The sequence below is a fragment of the Panthera pardus genome, unplaced genomic scaffold, assembly GCF_024362965.1.
Source record: "Panthera pardus isolate Hobbes unplaced genomic scaffold, ASM2436296v1 HiC_scaffold_16, whole genome shotgun sequence".
NCBI classification, from domain to species: domain Eukaryota; kingdom Metazoa; phylum Chordata; class Mammalia; order Carnivora; family Felidae; genus Panthera; species Panthera pardus.
Window position 1 is genome coordinate 66,293,246 of NW_026526721.1, and position 21,216 is coordinate 66,314,461.

At 35.8% G+C, this 21,216-nt stretch overlaps 1 protein-coding gene and 1 non-coding gene across 8 annotated transcripts in view; both read left to right on the forward strand.

The window, feature by feature from the left end:
• Positions 1-21,216, forward strand: part of STXBP5L (syntaxin binding protein 5L) — a 379,589-nt gene that overhangs the window by 73,090 nt on the left and 285,283 nt on the right. For all 7 annotated transcript variants that reach the window (XM_019448501.2, XM_019448499.2, XM_019448505.2 and 4 more), the window contains exons 4-5: positions 14,457-14,538; positions 18,665-18,765. In XM_019448501.2, coding sequence (XP_019304046.2) covers positions 14,457-14,538; positions 18,665-18,765 — 183 coding nt within the window. The remainder of the gene's footprint in view (positions 1-14,456; positions 14,539-18,664; positions 18,766-21,216) is intronic.
• Positions 14,734-14,843, forward strand: LOC128777442 (U6 spliceosomal RNA). Its single transcript, XR_008422702.1, has one exon. It is a non-coding gene; the product is annotated as a U6 spliceosomal RNA (small nuclear RNA).

The window sequence follows — 21,216 nt, forward strand, 5'->3', positions numbered from 1 at the left end:
AGAATCTAAAAAAACTGTAGAGCAGATGAATGAAACCCAGAGTTGGTTTTTTGAAAAAATAAACAAATTGACAAACCTCTAGCCAGGCTTCTCAAAAAGAAAAGGGAGATGACCCAAATAGATAAAATCATGAATGAAAGTGGAATTATTACAACCAATCCCTCAGAAATACAAGCAATTATCAGGGAATACTATAAAAAAATTATATGCCAACAAACTGGACAACCTGGAAGAAATGGAAAAATTCCCAAACACCCACACACTTCCAAAACTCAATCAGGAGGAAATAGAAAGCTTGAACAGACCCATAACCAGCCAGGAAATTGAATCAGTTATCAAAAATCTCCCAACAAATAAGAGTCCAGGACCAGATGACCTCCCAGGGGAGTTCTACCAGATGTTTAAAGCAGAGATAATACCTATCCTTCTCAAGCTATTCCAAAAAATAGAAAGGGAAGGAAAACTTCCAGACTCATTCTATGAAGCCAGTATTACTTTGATTCCTAAACCAGACAGAGAACCAGTAAAAAAGGAGAACTACAGGCCAATATCCCTGATGAATATGGATGCAAAAATTCTCAATAAGATACTAGCAAATCGAATTCAACAGCATATAAAAAGAATTATTCACCATGATCAAGTGGGATTCATTCCTGGGCTGCAGGGCTGGTTCAACATTCACAAATCAATCAATGTGATACATCACATTAATGAAAGAAAAGATAAGAACCATAGGATCCTGTCAATCGATGCAGAAAAAGCATTTGACAAAATTCAGCATCGTTTCTTAATAAAAACCCTCAAGAAAGTGGGGATAGAAGGAACATACTTAAACATCATAAAAGCCACTTATGAAAAGCCCACAGCTAATATCATCTTCAATGGGGAAAAACTGAGAGCCTTCTCCCTGAAATCAGGAACATGACAGGGATGTCCACCCTCACCACTGTTGTTTAACATAGTGTTGGAAGTGCTAGCATCAGCAGTTAGACAACAAAAGGAAATCAAAGTCATCAAAATTGGCAATGATGAAGTCAAAAAACTGTAAGGATGGGGCACCTGGGTGGCTCAGTCGGTTAGGCATCCAACTTTGGCTCAGGTCATGATCTCACAGTTTGTGAGTTCAAGCCCTGCATCAGGCTCTGTGCTGACAGCTCAGAGCCTGCTTCAGATTCTGTGTCTCCCTCTCTCTCTGCCCCTCCCCTGATCGTGCTCTGTCCCTCTCTCTGTCTCAAAAATAAATAAACATTAAAAAAAACTATAAGGTTGATTACAAAGAAAAAGAAAGGGAAAAAAAAGAATGAAAGAAAAAGAAGTAAAAAGAATAAAAAAGCCTTGGCAAAAAAAAAAAGAGAAAAGGAAATGAAAAATACAAACAAGAAACTTTGACTCTGATTCCAAAAGAAAAAACTGAAGAAGAAAGAAACAAAGAAAAAAGAAAGATAGGTGTTGTTTTGAAGCCCTGGATCTCAGTGCATTTGGTATATGGGGGATGTTGGCTATGCTGGTCTTCCAGAGAAGAGGTCAGCTGCTTTGGCATAGAGTCCCAGTAAATAAGCATTTGCCAGGCACAGGAGGTTGGGGTTTGGTGTTAGTGGGTCCCACCTCCACTGGGGGCAGCTGTATTGCTCTCTGAAGTGCCACTGTGGTGTTGTTGGGGGGAAAATGGTGCCACTCTAATATCTTGTCTTGAACCAGGGATCTCACACCCCCCTGCTGTTCAGGCAGCCCTCACAGAATAGCAAAGGCAGTAAGCTCACCCTGTGCCACAACTCCCCTGCATTTTCCCAGCAAGCAGCTGGGATTCAAAAGCCAAAGTCTGAAAGGATCCAGCACAGATGTGCTCCTCTCCTTTGGAGTAGAGCTCCATGCTGTGTGAATTCCTCTGTCCCTGAGAAACAGTCCCACTCCTGCACAGTGTGTGGAATCTATGTTGTTACTACTAAAGGCAGCAAAGGTAATATTCCCTTTGGGCGCACCTCTGTCTCCTGATGATGAAAAGCCTTTGGCTGGCACCTGCAGGGTCTTTTATCCTTAGGAGGCAATAAACGCTCTTCCAAAAGTACTCCAAATGGGGAATGTTCTCTCTCAGTGGCTGTGCATTTTTCATATAAGGCCTTTATTTTGTTGAGGTATGTTCCCTCTAGACCTACTTTGTTGAGGATTTTTATCATGAATGAATGTTATAGTTTGTCAAATGCTTTTTATCCATCTAGTGAAATGATCATGTGGTTTTTATCCTTTTTCTTATTTATGCAGTGTGATTTGTGCAGATTGATTTGTGATTGAACCAATTATGCAGATTGATTTGTGATTGAACCACCCTTCAACTCAGGAATAAATCCCATTTGGTTGTGGGGAATGATTCTTTTAATGTACAGTTGGATTGGATTTGCTAGTATTTTATTGAGAATTTTTACATCCATGTTCATCAGTTACTGGCCTGTAGTTCTCTCTCTCTCTCTCTCTCTCTCTCTCTCTCTCTCTCTCTCTCTCTTTTATGGTATCTTTATCTGGCTTTGGTATCAGGGTAATTTTAGCCTCAATTGGGAAGTTTTTCCATTTTTATTTTTTTGGAATAGTTTGAGAAAAATAGGTATGAACTCTTCTTAAAAATTTTTTAATGTTTATTTATTTTTGAGAGACAGAGAGAGACAGAGCATGGGTGGGTGAGGGGCAGAGAGAGGGAGACACAAAATCCGAAGCAGGCTCCAGGCTCTGAGCTGTCAGCACAGAGCTTGATGCAGGCCTCAAACTTACAAACTGTGAGATCATGACCTGAGCCAAAGTCAGACGCTTAACTGACTGAGCCAGTTATTAACTCTATTAACTCTTCTTTGAATATTTGATAGAAATGGCCTGTGAAGCCATCTGGTCCTTGACTTTTGTTGGGAGTTTTTGATTACTGATTTCCATCTCCTTGCTGATAATTGGTCTGTTCAAATTTTCTATTTCTTCCAGCTTCATCTTTGGGAGGTTATATGTTTCTAGGAATTTATACATTTCTTCTAGATTGTCGAATTTGTTGACGTATAATTTTTTGTAATAGTCTCTTACAATAGTTTGTATTTCTGTGGTGTTGGTTCTTATTACTCCTCTTTCTGATTTCATTTAAGTCCTCTCTCTCTCTCTCTCTCTCTCTCTCTCTCTCTCTCTTTTGTGAGTCTGCTTACAGGTTTATATTGTTTATCTTTTCAAAGAACTAGCTTTTGGTTTCATTGATCTGTTCTATTGTTTCTTTTGTTTGCATATCATTTATTTCTGCTCTAATTTTTCATTAAATCTTTCCTTCTGCTGGTTTTGGGTATTGGTTTTTCTTCTTTTTCTAGCTCCTTTGGGTGTGTAAGTTTAGATTGTTTATTTAACATTTTTCTTGTCTTGGGGTAGCCTGTATTGCTATGAATTTGCATCTTAGAACCACTTTTTCTGCCTCCCAAAGGTTTTGGGTTGTTGTAATTTCATTTTCATTTGTTTTCATGTATTCTTTTATTTCTTCATGTATTTCCTGGTTGCCCCATTCATTGTTTAGTAGCATGTTATTTAACCTCTATGTATTTTTTGTTTTTCTAGTTTTTTTCTTGTGGTTGACTTCTAGTTTTATAGTGTTGGTAGAAAAGATGCATGGTATGACTTTGATCTTCTTGAATTTGTTGAGGCTTGTTGTGTGGGCTAATCTGTGGTCTCTTCTGGAGACTGTTCCATGTGCACTTGAAAAGAATGTGTTTTTTTTCTGCTGTTTTATAATGGAATGTTCTCAATAGATATGTTAAATCTATCTGGTCTAATGTGTCACTCAAAGCCACTGTTTCCTCACTGATTTTCTATTTGGATGGTCTATCCATTGATGTAGGTGGGATGTTAAAGTCCTCTACTATTATTGTATTACTATTGATTAGTTCCTTTATTTTTCTTATCAACTCTTTTGTGTATTTGGGTGCTCCTATGTTGAGTGCACAATATTTACAATTGTTATACCTTTCGGTGTATTGTCCCCTGTATGATTATATGTGTTCTTTTTCTCTTGTTAGAGTCTTTTTTTTTTTTTCAAGTCAATTTTGTCTGAGATAAGTATTGCTACCCCTGTTTTCTTTTGGCATCCAATTTGCATGATAAATTGTTTTCCATCCCCTCAATTTCAATCTGCAGGTGTCTTTAGGTCTGAAAAGAGTCTCTTGTGGGCAGTGTATGGGTTCGGTCTTGTTTTTTTATCCACTCCATCACTCTTTGTGTTCTGATTGGAATGTTTAGTCCATTTACATTCAAAATAATTGTTGGTAGGTATGTTTTCATTGCCATTTTATTACTTGTTTTATGGTTGTTTTTGTAGTTCTTCTATGTTCCTTTTTTCTCCTTGCTGTCTTGTTTCATGGTTTGCTGGCTTTCTTTCATGATATACTTGAATTCCTATGTCTTTACTTTTTGCATATCTATTAGTGGTTTTGATTTGTGGTTACCATTAGATTTTCATATATCATCTTCTGCATGTACTAGTTTATATTAAGTTGATGGTTGCTTAAGTTTGAACCCATTCTTTACTCCCCTCCTCCACGTTTTACATATGATGTCATAACTTACATCCTTTTATTTTGTGAGTTCTTTGACTGATTTTTGCTGATACACTTTTTTTTGTACTGCATTGTGCTTCCTACTTTTCTTACTCTTAGTTATGGTCTTTCCTTTCCACTCATAGAGTTCCCCTTAACATTCCTTGCAGGTCTGCTTTAATGGTCATGAGCTCCTTTAGCTTTTGTCTTAGAAACTCATTATCTCTCCTTGTATCCCAAATAATAGCCTTTCTGGATAGAGTGTTCTTGGTTGTAGATTTTTTCTTTCAACACTTTGAACATATCATACCATTCCCTTCTGGCCTGCAGAATTTCTGCTGAAAAACTTCTGTGGTAGCCTTATGAGATTTCCATTTTATGTAATGATCTTCTTGATGCTTTAAAATTTTTTCTTTATCACTACTTTTTGCCATTTTAATTGCTTTGTGTCTTGGTGTGGACCTCCTTGGTTTGATTTTGTTGAGGGATTTCTGTGCCTCTGGGATCTGGATTTCTGTTTTCTTCCCCAGATTAGGGAAGTTTTCAGCTATTATTTCTTCCAATAATTTTCTGCTCCCTTTGCCCTCTGTCCTTCTTCTGGGATACCTATAATGTAAATATTATTATGCTTGATGGAGTCGCTGAGTTCCCTAAGTCTATTCTCATTTGACATAATTCTTTTGTGTCTCCCTTGCTCAGCTCTATTACTTTCCATCACAATGTTTTCCAGGTCATTAGTTCATTCCTCTGCTTCCTCTACCTGCTATTTATTCCATCAAAATGAAAATTTTTATTTCATTTATTGTATTCTTCATTTCTGATTGGTTCATTTTTTTATCTCTTTGTTAACTGTCTCACTGATATCCCTCTTTCCTCAAGTTCAGTGAATATCTTTGTGATCATAACTTTAAATTCTCTATCCAGCATATTACTTATATCAATTTTGCTTAAGTCTTTTGCTGTGATTTTGCTCTGTGCTTTCATTTGCATATTCCTCTGTCTTTTCTTTCTGTCTAACTTATTTAGTCAGGCTTTCTATGCTAGGAAAGTCAGATATGTCCCCTCTCTTTAAATTAATGGCCCAAAGAAGAAAAGGTCCTGTAGTGCCCTGCACTGCAGTATCCCCTGTTCACCAGAACCTAGTGCTTCAGGTTTGTTTCCTCTGCATATTGCTTGTGCCCTGATGTTGTTTCTTGGCTGCTTTTCCCTCCATTCCAGTCACCTTCAATGGCTCTCTTTGCCTGTTTTGGTCAGTGTTAGGTCCCTGTAGTGTTAGGGGCCATTCTCTGGGGCTGCCTTGGGTTTGACTTTAGTAAGACTATTTGTTTGCCAGAGATGCAGTAGCAGCAAACTGTAGGGCACTTTCCCTCTGTTATCCCTTGAGAAGCTTTCATTGGTAGGTGGGGCCTGCAATCAGACCAACTGTCTGCCCCCAGCCCACTGCTATGGCCACCATCTGACTGGTCTGTGATTATCTTCCCTTCACCCCGTGGCAGAAGTCACTCTAGAGTGGTGCCGGCTGTGTTGGGGTTGCTTGCATACTGCCAGGCTCATAGCCCATTTTGAATTGACTCTAGCCAAGAGTATATTGGAGGGTTTAGGTACAGTGTCTGCCATTTTGCACCCTGGTGAGAGGGGACATGCTGTATCTGGGACAGCTAGGGTGGGGCATGCTGTTTTAACAAGGTGTGAGCCAGTCTGTTTGTAAAAAGACCTATTACAGTTGCTAGAACCCGGGAAGGCTGATGCAAAGCTGCAGAGCGCATGAGTGGGGCCTGCAATTTTAACATGGTGCATAGAGATCTTCTGCAGGAGAGGCCCCACTGTTGCCCCTGGGACCAAGGCCCACAAAGCATGCAGGTCAGGAAACAAGGTGTTGGCAACGTTTGTGCTGGTCTTCTCTGGGAGGGGAGCCATAATGCTGTGATTGAGGAAAGTGTGACTGGAAAGGTTGGATCCACTGAAGTCTGGGGGTCTAGGGTTGGCATACACAAGTTAGATAGTGAGTGTTGGGCCTGTGTTGGTTCCCGCTGATGGCTATGTGATCATGCTGGTGGGGGAAGAAAATGGCACCTGCCAGCTCCTTTGTTCCTGGAGAAGTCCCTCAGTGAACCCTGCCCCTCCAGACATGCTCTGAGATTAGTAAATAAGTCTTCCTCCAGTCTGCCTGAGATGTTTATTAAATTGCTGCTTCTGTGCTATATCTCTGTGGGCTTTTTGTAGTGCTGTCTCTTTAAAAGCAGAGACAGCTTCTGATTGCCTCTGGGCTCTCCCAGAACTGAGAAGCTTATTTTTTAAATTCCAGGTTTTAAGTCATGCTGGTTGTCAGCACTCACAAAATTTGGCCACTCACTCTAGTTTTCAAAGCCAAATGTCATGGGGATTCGTCTTTCTCATGTGGGCTTCCCAGTGTGATAGTCTGTTTCTCTCCCTTCTCTGTGCCTGATGCTGTCTCCCCCCTTGGACAGCCTATGGTCTGTTTAGCTCCCTACCACATCGCTGCTCTTCCTACCTCTTTGATGTGGCCTCCTTTCTATTACAGTTAGTTTTGGAGTTTGTTCTGCCCATATTGTTTTCTGGGTTATTATCTCGTTATATGGAGTTATCTCTGGAGTGTTATATATTCATGGGACAAAAAGGTGAACTTAGGGTTCTCCTACTTTGCCATCTTTCCAGCCTCTCTTATCTCTTTTTAATGACAGCCATTCTGACAGGTATGAGGTAATATCTCTTACATTTCCCTGGTGATTATTGAGGTTGGGAATTTTCTTTTTACCTATTGACCATTTGTATGTCTTTGTGAAAATGTCTGTTCAGGTCTTCTGTCCAATTTTTAAAAAATTTTGCTTTTGATTTTTAAGCATTCCTTATACATTTTGGATATTAACCTCTTATCTGATATATGGTTTGCAAATATTTTCTTCCATTATACATATTGCTTCTTCATTCTGTTGTTTGTTTTGCTATATAGTAGCTTTTTGGTTTGATGTAGTCCCATTCGTTTATATTTATTTTTGTTACTTGTGCTTTTGGTGTCATAAGCAAAATTGTCAATATCAATGTAAAGGAGATTTTTGCCTCTGTTTTCTTGCAGTATTTTTTTGGGGGGGTGTTTAGGTTTTATATTTAAGCCTTTAATACATTTCATGTTAATATTTCTGAATGATGTGAGATAGGGGTTCAGTTTCATTTTTTTTTCACATGTGAATATCCATTTCTGTACAGAGAAAACACCCAATACCATTTATTGAACAACCTGTCTTTTCCCTATTGTGTGTTCTAGGCTCCTTTGTCAAATATCAGTTGACTGTATATGTGTGGACTTATTTCTGGGCTCTTGATTCTGTTTCACTGGTATGTGTCTGTTTTTATGCTAGAATCATACTGTTTTGGTTATTATAGCTTTCTAATATAGTTTGAAATCAGAAAGTGTGATACCTCCAGCTTTAGGTTTGTTTCTTAGGAGTACTTTGGTTCCTTGGTTCTTTTGTGGTTCCATAAAAATTTTAGGATTTTTTTTTCTATTTCTGCGAAAACTGGAATTTTGATAGGAATTACACAAATCTATGGATAGCTTTGGGTAGTATGGACATTTTAACAGTATTAATTCTTCCAGTTCACGAACACAGGATATCTTTCTATTTGTGTCTTCTTCAATTTATTTCATCATTATCTTAAATTTTTTATTTTACAAATCTTTCACCTCCTTGTTTAAATGTATTCCTAAGTATTTTATTGTTGTTGTTGTGCATGTGTGTTTTTCTATTACTGTAAGAAGGTTTTGTTTTCTTTATTACTCTTTCTGATCTTTTGTTGTTAATGTATAGAAATGAAACTGATTTTTGTATGCTGATTTTATATCCTGCAACTTTACTAAATTCATTTATTCTAATATTTTTTGGTATTATCTTTAGGTTTTTCTACATATAATTTTATGTCATCCACAGAGATAATTTTACTTCTTCCTTTATGATTTAGATGTCTTTTATTTCTTTTTCTTATTTTATTGCTTTTCCTAGGACTTTTAGTACTATGGTGAATGGGTGTCATGAGAGTTGGCACTGTTGTTCTCTTGATTTTATTTATTTTTATTTTTTAAAGTTTATTTATTTATTTTGAGAGAGGGGGAGAAAGAGAATGAGAGAATGCATCGGAAAGGCAGAGAGCAAGGGAGAGAGAGAGAATCCCAGGAAGGCTCCACACGGTCAGTGCAGAGCCAGATGTGGGGGTCGAACTCACAAACCATGCCATAATGATTTGAGCCAAAATCAAGAGTCGGTCACTTAACTGACTAAGCCACCCAAGGTGCCCCCTCTTGATTTTAGAGGAAAAGCTTCCAACTTCTTTCACCAAGTATGATGTTAGCTGTGGGCTTGTGGTATATGGCCTTAATTATATTAAGGTATCTTCTTTCTATACCCAATTTATTGGGAGTTTTTTTTTTTCATGAAAGCATGTTGAATTTTGTCAAATGTTTTTTTCTTCATCTTCTAGAGAATTATATGATTTTTATCTTTCATTTGTTAATGTGGTGTATTATTTTGTTTACTTATGTATGTTGGACCATCCTTTCATCTCAGTGATTAATCCTACTTAGTCTTGGTGTCTGATTCATTTTGTATGCTGTGGAATTGGTTTGCTAATATTTTGGAGAGAATTTTTGCATCTATATTCATCAGGGATATTGGCCTATAATTTTCATTTCCTGTACTGTCCTTTTCTGGATTTGGTATCAGAGTAAGGTTGACCTTGTAAACTAAGTTTGAGGGTGTTGTCTCCTCTTAATTTTTTTAGAAGACTTTGAAAAAGATTGGCATTAATTCTTTAAATGTTCTGTGGAACCATCTGGTCCTGGGCTTTCTTTTGTTGGGAGGTTTTGATTATTGCTTCAATCTCTGTAGCCATTGTTACTCTGTTTAGATTTTCTGTTTCTTCATTACTTATTCTTGATAGGTTTCATGTTTCTAGGAATTTATCCATTGCTTTTGGGTTATCCAATTTGTTGATGTATAGTTGTTCATAGTAGTTTCTTATGATTCTTTGTATTTCTGTGGGGTCACGTGTAATGTCTTCTCTTTCATTTGTAAGTTTATTTTCCTCTTTTTTTCTTGATTGATCTAGCTAAAGGCTTATTTTGTTTATCCCTCCAAAAATAAACATGGCTCTTAGTTTTATTGATTTTTTTCAATAAAAAAATAAAAAATCTCTAATCTTTATCTCAGTTATTTCCTCCCTGATTTTTATAATTTCCTTTTTTTCCCTGTTAATTCGGGCTTAGTTTGTTCTTTTTCTAATTCCTTTTGGTGTAAAATGGTTGTTTATTTGAGATCTTTCTTTTTTCTTAATTTAGGCATTTGTGGCTATAAACTTTCCTTGTAAAACTGCTTTTCCTACCTCCCATAAGTTTTGGTGTGTCTTATTTTCATTTACATTTGTCTCAAGATACTTTATGATTTTCCTTTTGGTTTCTTCTCTTATCCATTGGTTGTTCAGGATTGTTTGTGTGTTTTTCTTTCTTTTTAAAATTTTCAAGTTTATTTATTTATTTTGAGGCAGAGAGCAGGGAAGGGGTAGAGAGGGAGAGAGAGAGAAAATTCTAGGTGGTACAGAGCCCAATGTGGGGCTCAAACCCATAAACCATGAAATCATGACCTGAGCTGAAATCAAGAATCAGATGCTTACTGACAGCCACCCAGGCACCCTACAATTTTGCATTGTTTAAATTCTATTTTAGTGAATTTTTCAGCTTTCCTTCTGTTACTGATTTTTAGTATAATACCACTGTGGTCAGAAAAGATACTATAAATTGTTTCAATATTCTTGCTTTGTGTGCCAACATATGATATATCCTGGAGAATGTTTTGTATGCCCTTGAAAAAAAATGTGTATTCCGGTCTCTTGAATGTAATGTTCTTTATATGTCTGTCAGGTCCATTTGGGCTGTAGTGTTATTTAGGTCCACTATTTCCTTCTTAATTCTGTGTGGATGATTTCTCTAATGTTGAAAGTGCGGTGTTTAAGTGCCTTACTATTATTGTGTTCCCTTCTATTTTACCCTCCAGTTGTGATAATATTTGCTTTAAATATTTAGGTGCTTCAGTGATGGTACATACATATTTATAACTGTTATATCCTCTTGATGAATTGACCCCTTTATTACTATATTGTGACTTTTTCCTTTTGCCACTGATTTTGACTAAAAGTCTGTTTTATCTGACATCAGTATATTTTGGGTTACCATTTGCATGGAATGGCCTTTATCATCCCTTCAATTTCAGCCTATGTATATCTGTAAAGCTAAAGAGAGTCTTTTGCAGACCACATATCATTGGATCTCGTTTCTTATCCATTTAGGCACTTTGTGTCTTTTGATTGGAGAATTCGTTTATTTACATTTAAATAATAGATAGGTAAGTACTTGCTATTGCCATTTTAAAAATTATTTTCTGAATTTTTAATTCCTTTGTCCTTTGTTCTTTTTTTTCTCTTTTAATTTGTGTTATTTATATATATATATATGTATATATATATATATATATATACATATATATATATTTATGTACTTTAATTCCTTTCATTTTATCTTTTATGTAACAACTATAGATTTTTTTTTCTTTTTGGTTACTATAAGGCTTATATAAAACATCTTAGAGATATAATAGTCTAAGCTGATAACAGCTCACTTTCAATCATGTACAAAAACTCTACACTTTTATTTCACCTCCCCCAACAATTTATGGAATTGTCACATTTTACATCTTTATATATTGTGCATCCATTAACAAATTATTGTAGCTACAGTTCTTTAAATATTATCCTTAGTTTTTATAATAGAGATAAAAGTGATTTATATACCACCATTAAAATACTAGGGTATTCTGAATTTATGTATTTATTTACTCTTTATAGTGAGTTTTATACTTTTATGTTTTTATGTTGTTACATAATGTCCTTTCATTTCAGCTTGAATCCCCTTTCATGTTTTATTAACAGCAAATTTAGTGGTAATGAACTCCCTTAGCCATTGTTTGTCTGGGAATGTCTTTATTGTTCCTTCATTTCTGAAGGACTGTTTGGCTGGGTGTAGTATTCTTGGTTGGCAGATTTTTTCTTTCACTACTTTGAATATAATATCCCACTACCTCCTGGCCTGCAAGATTTCTGCAGAGAAATCTACTGATAGACTTATGTGAGTTCCTTTGTATGTGACAAGTTGCTTTTCTCTTGTTGCTTTCAAAATTATCTCCTTGTCTTTGACTTTAAACGTTTGATTATAATTTTTCTGAGTAATTTCTGGGTTGATCTTGCTTGGGTTCCTTTAAAAAAATTTTTAAAAAAATATTTGTTTATTTTTGAGAGACAGAATGCGAGCAGAGGAGGGCAGAGTGGGAGACACAGAATTTTAAGCAGGCTCCAGGCTCTGAGGTGTCAGCATGGTGCCTGACATGCAACTTGAACTCACAAACTGTGAGATCATGACCTGAACTGAAGTCAGATGCTTAACCGACTGAGCCACCCAAGTGTCCCATGAGTTCCTTTGAACTTCCTGTACCTGGATATCTATGTCTTTTCCACAGTTTGAGAAGTTTTCAACTATTTTCCTTAAATAATCTCTCTGCTTCTTTCTCTTCCTTCTCTGGGACTCTCATGATGCAAATACCAACTTGCTTGATGGTATCCCATAATTTACTTAGACTTTCTTCACTCTTTTTTTGTTCTTCTGTCTAATTTCAGATGATTTATCTTTGAGTTTGCTAATCCTTTTGTGTGATCAGTCCTGTTATTGAAGCTATGTTCTAAATTTTTCATTTCTGGCATTGTATTCTTGAGCTCTAGGATTTCTGTTTGGTTCTTTTTTTATAGTTTCTGTTTATTAAATGTATTTTGTTCATGAATTGTTTTTCTGATTTTGTTTAGTTGTGTTCCTTTTGCATTTTCATTCACTTTTTAAAAAGATGATTATTTTGAATTCTTTTCTGGGTAAATCATAGATTTCCATTTTTGGGGGGTCTGTTACTGGAGTGCTATCAGTGCTCTTTGGTAGTGTCATATATATTTAATTCTTCATGATCTATGTTGCCTTGCATTGGTGTCTGTGCATTTGCAGGAGCAAATGCCTCTTTCAGTTTTTATAGAATGGAAGGTAAAGGCCTTCTCTTGTCTGTTCCTTGGACTGATAGTATTACTTCTAGAATCACAGTTGTGCTGGGTTGGAGCTGGTTACAAGGCTGTCACTGGATCTGCGGTAGAGTCTGTGGTTGGGCTTGTTACCAGGGCTTAGGCCAGTGTGGATCACTTCTGGTCCCTGGGTGCATACTACTGCCTGTAGTACTTTGTTAGTAGGGTGGTACTGGACAAGGCTTTACGTGTGGCTCCTGTTATCAGGTAAGTAGACAGTGGGCTTATTATCAGGTAGATGGTGGGTGTGGCTCCCATCAGATCCCTGGGAGAACTGCTGCCTCCTTACTTGATGGCTCCCTAGGTAGGCAGGATTGACCCTAGACTGTACCTAAGAGGTGCTGGAACTGAGCCTCAGGGCTGTTTTACAATCCACAAGAAAGATTAGGATTCTCAGACTGGCTCTGTGGACAGAGATGGGCATGTCTCCCTCCAGGTCACTGAATAGGCTGAATTTGTCCCTGATCATGGCTTAAGGGGCTCAAGTTGAGTATAGGGACCTTTTAGGATCTTTTGGAGTACAGTTGTAGCTCTTACCAAGCCCCTGTGCCTGTAGAACAGCTCATGGATTGAGGCTGGAGGTGTCTCCTGTCAGGTCCCTGTGGCGGCAGGACTATTCACAGGCTGCAGTTGGAGGGGTTGGAACTGAATATAGGGCCCTTTCAGAGTTATCAGGATTGCAGGTAAGAATGTTCCCCACTGGGATCCTGGACCCTCAGGATTGCTGGCTGGCTGTGACCGTGAGGAGGCTGGGATCATGTATAGGCCCTTTTAGGATCATTGGGAGGACAGATGGGAGTGACTACAGCCTGGACCTCTTGCCAGCAGGCCTACTTGTGGACTGTGGCTGGAAGGGGCCCAGAGTAGAATATGGGGCTCTTTCCAGATCTTCAGATGCATAGATGGTAGTATCCTCCACTGGGACTCTGGACCCTCAGGACTGCTGGCCGACTGTTAGACTGTTGCTGTGAGGAAGATAGATCCCTTTCAGGATCTCTAGGGGCACAGACAAGAGTGTCTCCAACAGGGTCACTGTGCCAGCAAGATTGTTCCTAGACTGTGGCTGAGAAAGTCTAGAGCCTAGTTACAAGGTTGTTTAAGAATCTATGGTCTGCTTGAATTTGGTGGGCTTACTTCCAGTGGCTCCTGCACTGTACCCAAGAGGAGCTAGAGCTGGTTCAAAGACCACTTCCAGTCCACAACTGATGTAAGGTCTGTATGACTACCACCTGATTTGGGTAAGAGTGACTCTTCCAGGTCTCTTGGCATATAGCAAATTCTGGTGACCCCAAGTTGAATGGGGGCTGTAGCTGAGTTCTGAGGGGGGGGGGTGCAGAGCTATTTCTATTTCTGTAGTTGAGACTACAGTCAGTAAATCAGTTGCCTGGAGTAAGCCTGCCTTCTTAAAACAACACTTTTCAGTCTTGGACTGCACTGGGGTTTTGCAGCCTCCTATATGGATCTGGAAGCTCCCAGGAAGGCACTTTTGTCTGTGCATGGATGCCAAGTTGTTGTCAAGAAGGGCATTTGTGCAAGAGATGTCCTATTTGGCCATTTTGTTGTCCTGTGTTACATAATGTTATTTGCATCAACTAAGATATTTTGACTCTTTATTTACAAAAATCAGGATAACTTAAAAGCAAAACATTAGATGCTAAGTAAGTTAGTTTTTTCTTTACTAATTAATACTAGTACTAAGTAAAATCTTAGAATCCTTGACATTTATTATATTAGACTCGGGAGACCTGGAGTTGATTGTTATTGCCAACATGAAAGTGGTGCAGCAGTCCTGCAGCTCCAGTTCTTGATCAATGAGGTAAGGATTTTCTTGACTATCACAGAGGCATACACATATGCACTGCATTAGTTGATGTGATCTTTTTAATATTATGATATATAAAAATATATTATTTTTATTTAAATATGTTATATTTTGTATATTCTAAATGCTTAAAGATATGTATGTGTGAAATATTATTCATGGTCACATTTCTTAAAAAAGAATATTTCAGTGCTCACTTTGGCAGCACACATACTAAAACTGGAATGATACAGAGAAAGATTAGCATGGCCCCTGTGCAAGGATGACATGCAAATTTGTAAAAGACTATTTTAGTATTTGTCAATTTATTAGATTGTAAAGGAAAAAGGTCGTACCAGAAGAATGTTATTGTTATTCAGCATAATTTACAGATTATTTAATTTTTTTAAACTTACTAAAACCAATTGCTTCCTTGATCACTAAATTTTTTTCTGCATGCCAACTTAAATTTTATAATCCAGCACTAACTTCATGTTTTGCCTTTATCTTTCATGAAATAATCTTTTCAGTTATTTACCTATGGGTTCTGCTATCTATATATTTATACATATTTGTTGGTATATGTATGCATTTTTATTTATTTGTATATCCATAGGTATTATGACAATTGACTCCCTACTCCATCCCTGTTTTTATAGACCTATGGTGATAAAGAGCCTCCTAAAGACAAAGTATGTAATTAATTATAAAGCTCAGAAAGGTTGCAGATCTTTCATTAGTTGAAGACTTCTTAAAGCCTTCTGGACTCATATTTTTATTCATATTTTAAGTGGGTCATTGAGTTTTCTAGATCTGTGTTCAATTAAGTGAGCCAGTCAATGCAAAAATGCTTTAAGGATTTGTGCCATACTGGGGTGCCTGGGTGGCTCAGTTAAGCGTCCAACTCTTTTTTTTTTTTAATTAATTTTTTTTAACGTTTATTCATTATTGAGAGACATAGACAGAGCACGAGCATGGGAGGGGCAGAGAGAGGAGACACAGAATCTGAAGCAGGCTCCAGGCTCCAAGCCACCAGCACAGAGCCCCTTGTAGGTTTGAACTCACAAACCGTGAGATCATGACCTGAGCCAAAGTCAGACGCCCAACTGGCTGAGCCACCCAGGCGCCCCTAAGTGTCCAACTCTTGATATCTTCTCAGGTTCTGATCTGGTGGTTGTGAGATTGAACCCTGCATCCGGCTCCATGCTGAGCATGGAGCCTGCTTGGGATTTTCTCTCTCCTTCTCTCTCTGCCCCTCCCCCACTCATGCATGTGTGCTCTTTCTCTCTCTCAAAACAATAATAATAATAATAATAATAATAATAATAATGAAAAGCATTTGTGCTGTACTGAATTTAGGCACATAGCAGACTCAACTCAGTGCCTTGAGAAAAAGAAAATGAATTATTGCTGATTGTTTCCTTATGACATGAATGATGATTTTATTCACTATCTCCATATATTTACCTATATTTTTTCTAAAAATTTTATAATCATAAACATGGGTAAAATGGTTCATAGAGCTTTGTATCAGAGATAGTTAGGGCATGAAAAATTTGTGATGTTGGCAAATGTCCACCCTTTACTTCTTTTGGCTGAAAATCTTTCTCAGAAGATTGACAAACCTAGCATATTTTACCTTATAGTCATATTTACTATGGGATACCACAATGAGAGAGGGAGATAAAGAAGAAAAGGGAAAATTTTTAAAAACATTTTATTATAATACTTGTCATTAGTATTTAGAATGCCAACCTTTTTGAAGTCTCTGTTACTCTGTAACTCTTAGTAGAGTGATCTCAGCCTTTTGCCTTCTGCATGGCTGTTCACTAGCAGGTATAACTTGTTTCTAGGTGATTTTCTCTCATTTTGATCCTCTGAGAATCATCTTGAAATCCTTAGGTTTACTTCTGTGCTGTATAACTAAGTAAAAAGAAAGCCTTTAACATCCTTCAGTTTCCATCATCTAACCAGAACTAGTTACCCTGATCCATCTTACACTCAGCTCTTCTACTTTTTTCCAAACTTTCTAGTCTGACCTCATGGCTGGTGTTTTTATTTGTTTTTAATCTTTTCACAAATTTTTATTACTTGTGCTTTTTACAGATTCACTTTGCTTTTATAAATAAGTCCTAGACACCTGCTGATGTGCTTACTTTCTTATGTGTCTTATAATCTTTATTGGTGGTGTTACGCTCAGTGGTACTGTTCATGTCCCTCCAAAATGATAAATTGTTTCCTATTTTTGTCATAGAATTAATAATTCTATGACTTCCTTCTTAGATTTATTTGGCTAGTAAACTGATGTTGAACATATGTTGCTTTATTTTAATTCCATTGCCTTTGGCATATTGTATCTTTTGTATAGCACATAACTATTTATAGAATTTTTATTAATTTCATGTATCATGTTCTATCCCCACCCTAGTCTAAGTGAATTTCCATTGTCCTTAGAAAGGAGATCAACATCCTATATCTAAAAAAATTAGCCTATCAAGCACTGGCAAGCAATCCTAGTAACATTCCAGTTTGTTTATAAGAAACATTTGGGGACAGTTTATACATAAAACAAGCAAACAAACATAAAAATCCTCAAGGCCTGTATACAGTACATTTTATTGCATGGAATGTAATTATGGGTTCATGTTAAAAAAATATGTATGAGTGTATACTTTTAATCATGTGTATTTATATACTAATATATAAATGTGCAAATTATATACATTTTAAGCATATTTTAATGGATATACTCTTGGATTATGATTGATGTTTTAAAAGCTATTCTTTGAGCCTGAAATCACAGGTATACAATATGAGCAGAAGCATGATAGGATACATGAGCATTTTTGTCTTAGGAATCTAAATGTTCTTCTATAACAATTTCTATCTTCTCTTTTTTAATCCCTAATGAAGAAATAAATTCTGGGAATTTCATTATAGTTAATCTGATCATCTAAATGGGATAATCATATTGATATCTCCAGTTGATATTATAAACTATGAAAGGTTACTTGTAACAGAGTACTTTGGAAAATATGAAAAGAATTTTAGATATCTCAGGGTATGATGATTCTGCAAGATCTGGCATTTTCAGCTGGGAAACCTATAATGGTAAAACTTCTGACATAGTTTAAGATGTTCCTAGCTCACGTAAATAGTTTAAGCATACATATCTATGAAATCATACATGGCAGCTAGTTATCTGCCCTTATGGTATCTGCCATATTAAAAGGTAGAAAACATACTAGTGTATTTGAAATATAATTTATTTGTATTTGGACATAATGTAAAAAAAAAATCTTTGTATTATTTTTGTAGTTATACTGAATTCTAATTGGAGAAATGTTTTCTTTTATTAAAGGTGTTTTCTTTTATCACAGATGAAGCTTCTTGAAACCAGTTAATTCTTGAAAATAAATTATACCACATGTACTTTTTAGAAAATATATATAATTTACAACTGTACAGAGAATCTTTACAAATGGTGAATAAAATATAAATATAAAATATAAAATATGACCAGATTGCAATTTTAAAACTTGGTTGGATATTTTCTTTTCTGGAAAGCTACATAGTATGAGAAGTGAGAAAATTAAACTTAGTTTTTCCCAAAGAAAATATAAAAAATTTTTTTCTAAGGTTTTTTTAGTGTTTATTTATGTACTTTGAGAGAGAGAGAGCATGAGCAGGAGAGGAGCAGAAAGAGAAGGAGAGAGAGAATCCCAAGTAGGCTCTGCACTGTCAGCACAGAGCCTGATGTGGGGCTCAATCCCATGACTGCAAGATCATGACCTGAGCCAAAATCAAGAGTTGGACACTTACCTGAATGAGCCACCCAGGTGCCCCTACAAAAAATTTTTAATATCCATAACGATGCTACAATAATTATTTCTCTCCAGTGGCAAATGCATATTCCTTGAGCTAGTCATCCTGACTAGCAGTAGTTCACTTGCTTCTTCTATTCAGCATTCTTAGCCCTCCTGATTGAAGTATGTACAATAGTTTTCTTTACATTTCTAGGTTATATAGATACAAGTAACTCTTAAAGTAGTGTAAAAAAGAGCAAATCAGCTTGTTGGTTTTGCCTAACAAAAAACTCTTAAGGAAGTCACTCACTTACTTTGTCTTCTTTTTGTTTCAGGGTGCCTTGGTTAGTGCGAGTTCAGATGATACACTTCATTTGTGGAACCTTAGACAAAAAAGGCCAGCTATTCTTCATTCTCTTAAATTTAATCGAGAACGGTAAGAATGTCTGAGTTAAACAATTTCTTAATGTATGAAAAAAGTGTTTCCTGAGAAGGAAGGTTAGGTTTCAAGGTTAACCTTGAAAGACTATTTTTTTCATTATCTTAATATCTAGAAATAACTTAATGTTAGCCTTGTTTTTATAGTTTATTTCATAGAAAATTCATAACTGATATAGATTTAATCATCTACTAATGGGGAACTCCTAACATTTTTATTCTCACTATAAACTGGCACTACAACAATGATGTGTTCTTTCCCCTAGGCCAGGGTGCTGAAAATGCCCTAAAATTTGAAAGTCAAGTAAATACTAAATGTATTTTTATACCTTTTGATCATGGCAATTGTGTCTTACATTTTCAGTCTTTTGCTTAAATATTTTTACATGAAAAAAATAGCAGGAGAAAGTTTTAGATTCCAAAAATATTTGTTGAGCAGTACTACACATTCAAGCTAAATGTTTTCAAAAATGACAATTTGATCAGAATTTAGATTCCCTCATTTTAGAATGAAATATTAATAATGAGAAAGAGAAAATTGATTGGAAATGGGAAAAATTAATAGGTTTTATTTCTAACTACCAAATTTTAATGTGTCTAGTGTTGTATTCAATTAGTCCTAGAACATAATTCACATCTACTCAATTGATAATCCACCTGGAGATAAAGTAAAATTTGTATTTCTTTATCTGTCTCTGTAATTTAACTATAAAATAACCTGATATTTGTTTATTATTTGGAAAACAATCTAACTCTTTGCAGTGAATGAGAAGGGCCATCACAGGAAAATTTGATGTTAATGAAAGGAAAAGAAACCCCTGAGAAGTAAATTTACACAGATTAGCAAGTACTATTCAAATTGAGGTAGGTGAATAATGGAGGCAGGCAGTCATTGCTGAGAACTCAAGATAGTACTTACATTGTTGAATAGTAATACTTTAATATGTAATCATCACTATATGGGCAGAGCTTAATGAAGTGAATCTCTTTTTATAGCTATGTGAGAAAATAGGATGGCAGTTATGCAGACATTCTTTTTTTTTTTTTTTTTTTTTTTTTTAACCTGAAGCTTTTTCTTTTTCTGTTTGGGTGCATACTATACTATTTAAATAATTAATCCTCAATATTCTGAGTAATATTCATAAGTATTATTTCTACAGTATTTTAGGATCTGGCATCAATGGAAATTTTTATTATACCTAGTATATTTTGAGAGGAGAGAATATATATTTTAGATGTTTGCTAAAACTAGATAGAGTTTATTTAGATCTAATTTTGGTTATATTATCTTAAATTTTAAAGTAATACAACAGAAGTTTCAGGATATTGAAAAATTTAAAGATCAGTCAAGAGTTGTTATACTATTCCTGTTTTTTACCACTAAAAATATCATGTACTCAGATATTGACATACTGATTTTTTCTCTTTCACTGTTTGTAAGATTTTGTTTGTTTCTTTGAATGGACTGAGTAGATCTGGCCCTACACTTCTGTGTAGATGGACAGAATAGGCTTTCCCCCCTTACAGTTGGAATATTGAAGGAAATTTTCTGGCTCCTTTCATGGCCCTTTGTGGAGTGGGGGAAAGAAATGATGGTGATGATTTCCAATTATACTTTTATTATCTCAACTGAAGTACATTTAACTGTTAGCAACATAAAAGAGCAAGCCGGCAGATTTTGGATAAGTTTAAATCATAGGAATTGTATAGGCACTGCTTATTTTAATGCTGACAAAAATGTGATATCTATGTGGTTGACAAAGATAAATTCATCATCTTGAATTTGAAAATAAATTATCTTGACTTGAAATAATCATTAACTATCACATTCTCTTGTATAGGGGGGAAATATTTTTAAACTTATGATAAATAGAAGCCTTAAGTCTGTAAAGGAGAATTCAATGAAGCACTTTTTGGAACTCTACACCTTCTTAAATTAGTCATTTCACTATGTAAATTTCTATATATTCTTATGCTTATGCCAAATATATATTTAATTTATATATTTTATGCTATAAATTTTAGATTATTTTTTTATTAGGGCACCTTCAACCTTTGGTCTTAAAATCTTTGAGGCAGTAACAGTTGAGAAATAGGTTTAGATATTTCAGCTGCTTCTGGGGAATTATCCTTGGATTCCCTTAAAATCTGATTTTAAAGCTAAATATGGAAGAGCAACTGTTTTGATCTCTGTGATGCATGATCTGAAAATGAATAAAATAAGTCATTTATATTTTAGTCCTTGCTATCACTGATCATAAATTGTACAAAGTTGGGGAAAGCATAGAATTGTTTTATATGGTTCTCAAGTAAAATTCAATAGGTAGACTATGACATAAAGATGTTAAATTATTTATACTTATATCAGAGTTTATTTTTTCTATCTGTGGTGTTCTGATAATTAATATCATCAGAGTACTTCTAAGGAATATTAGCTAAGTTGCAGGGA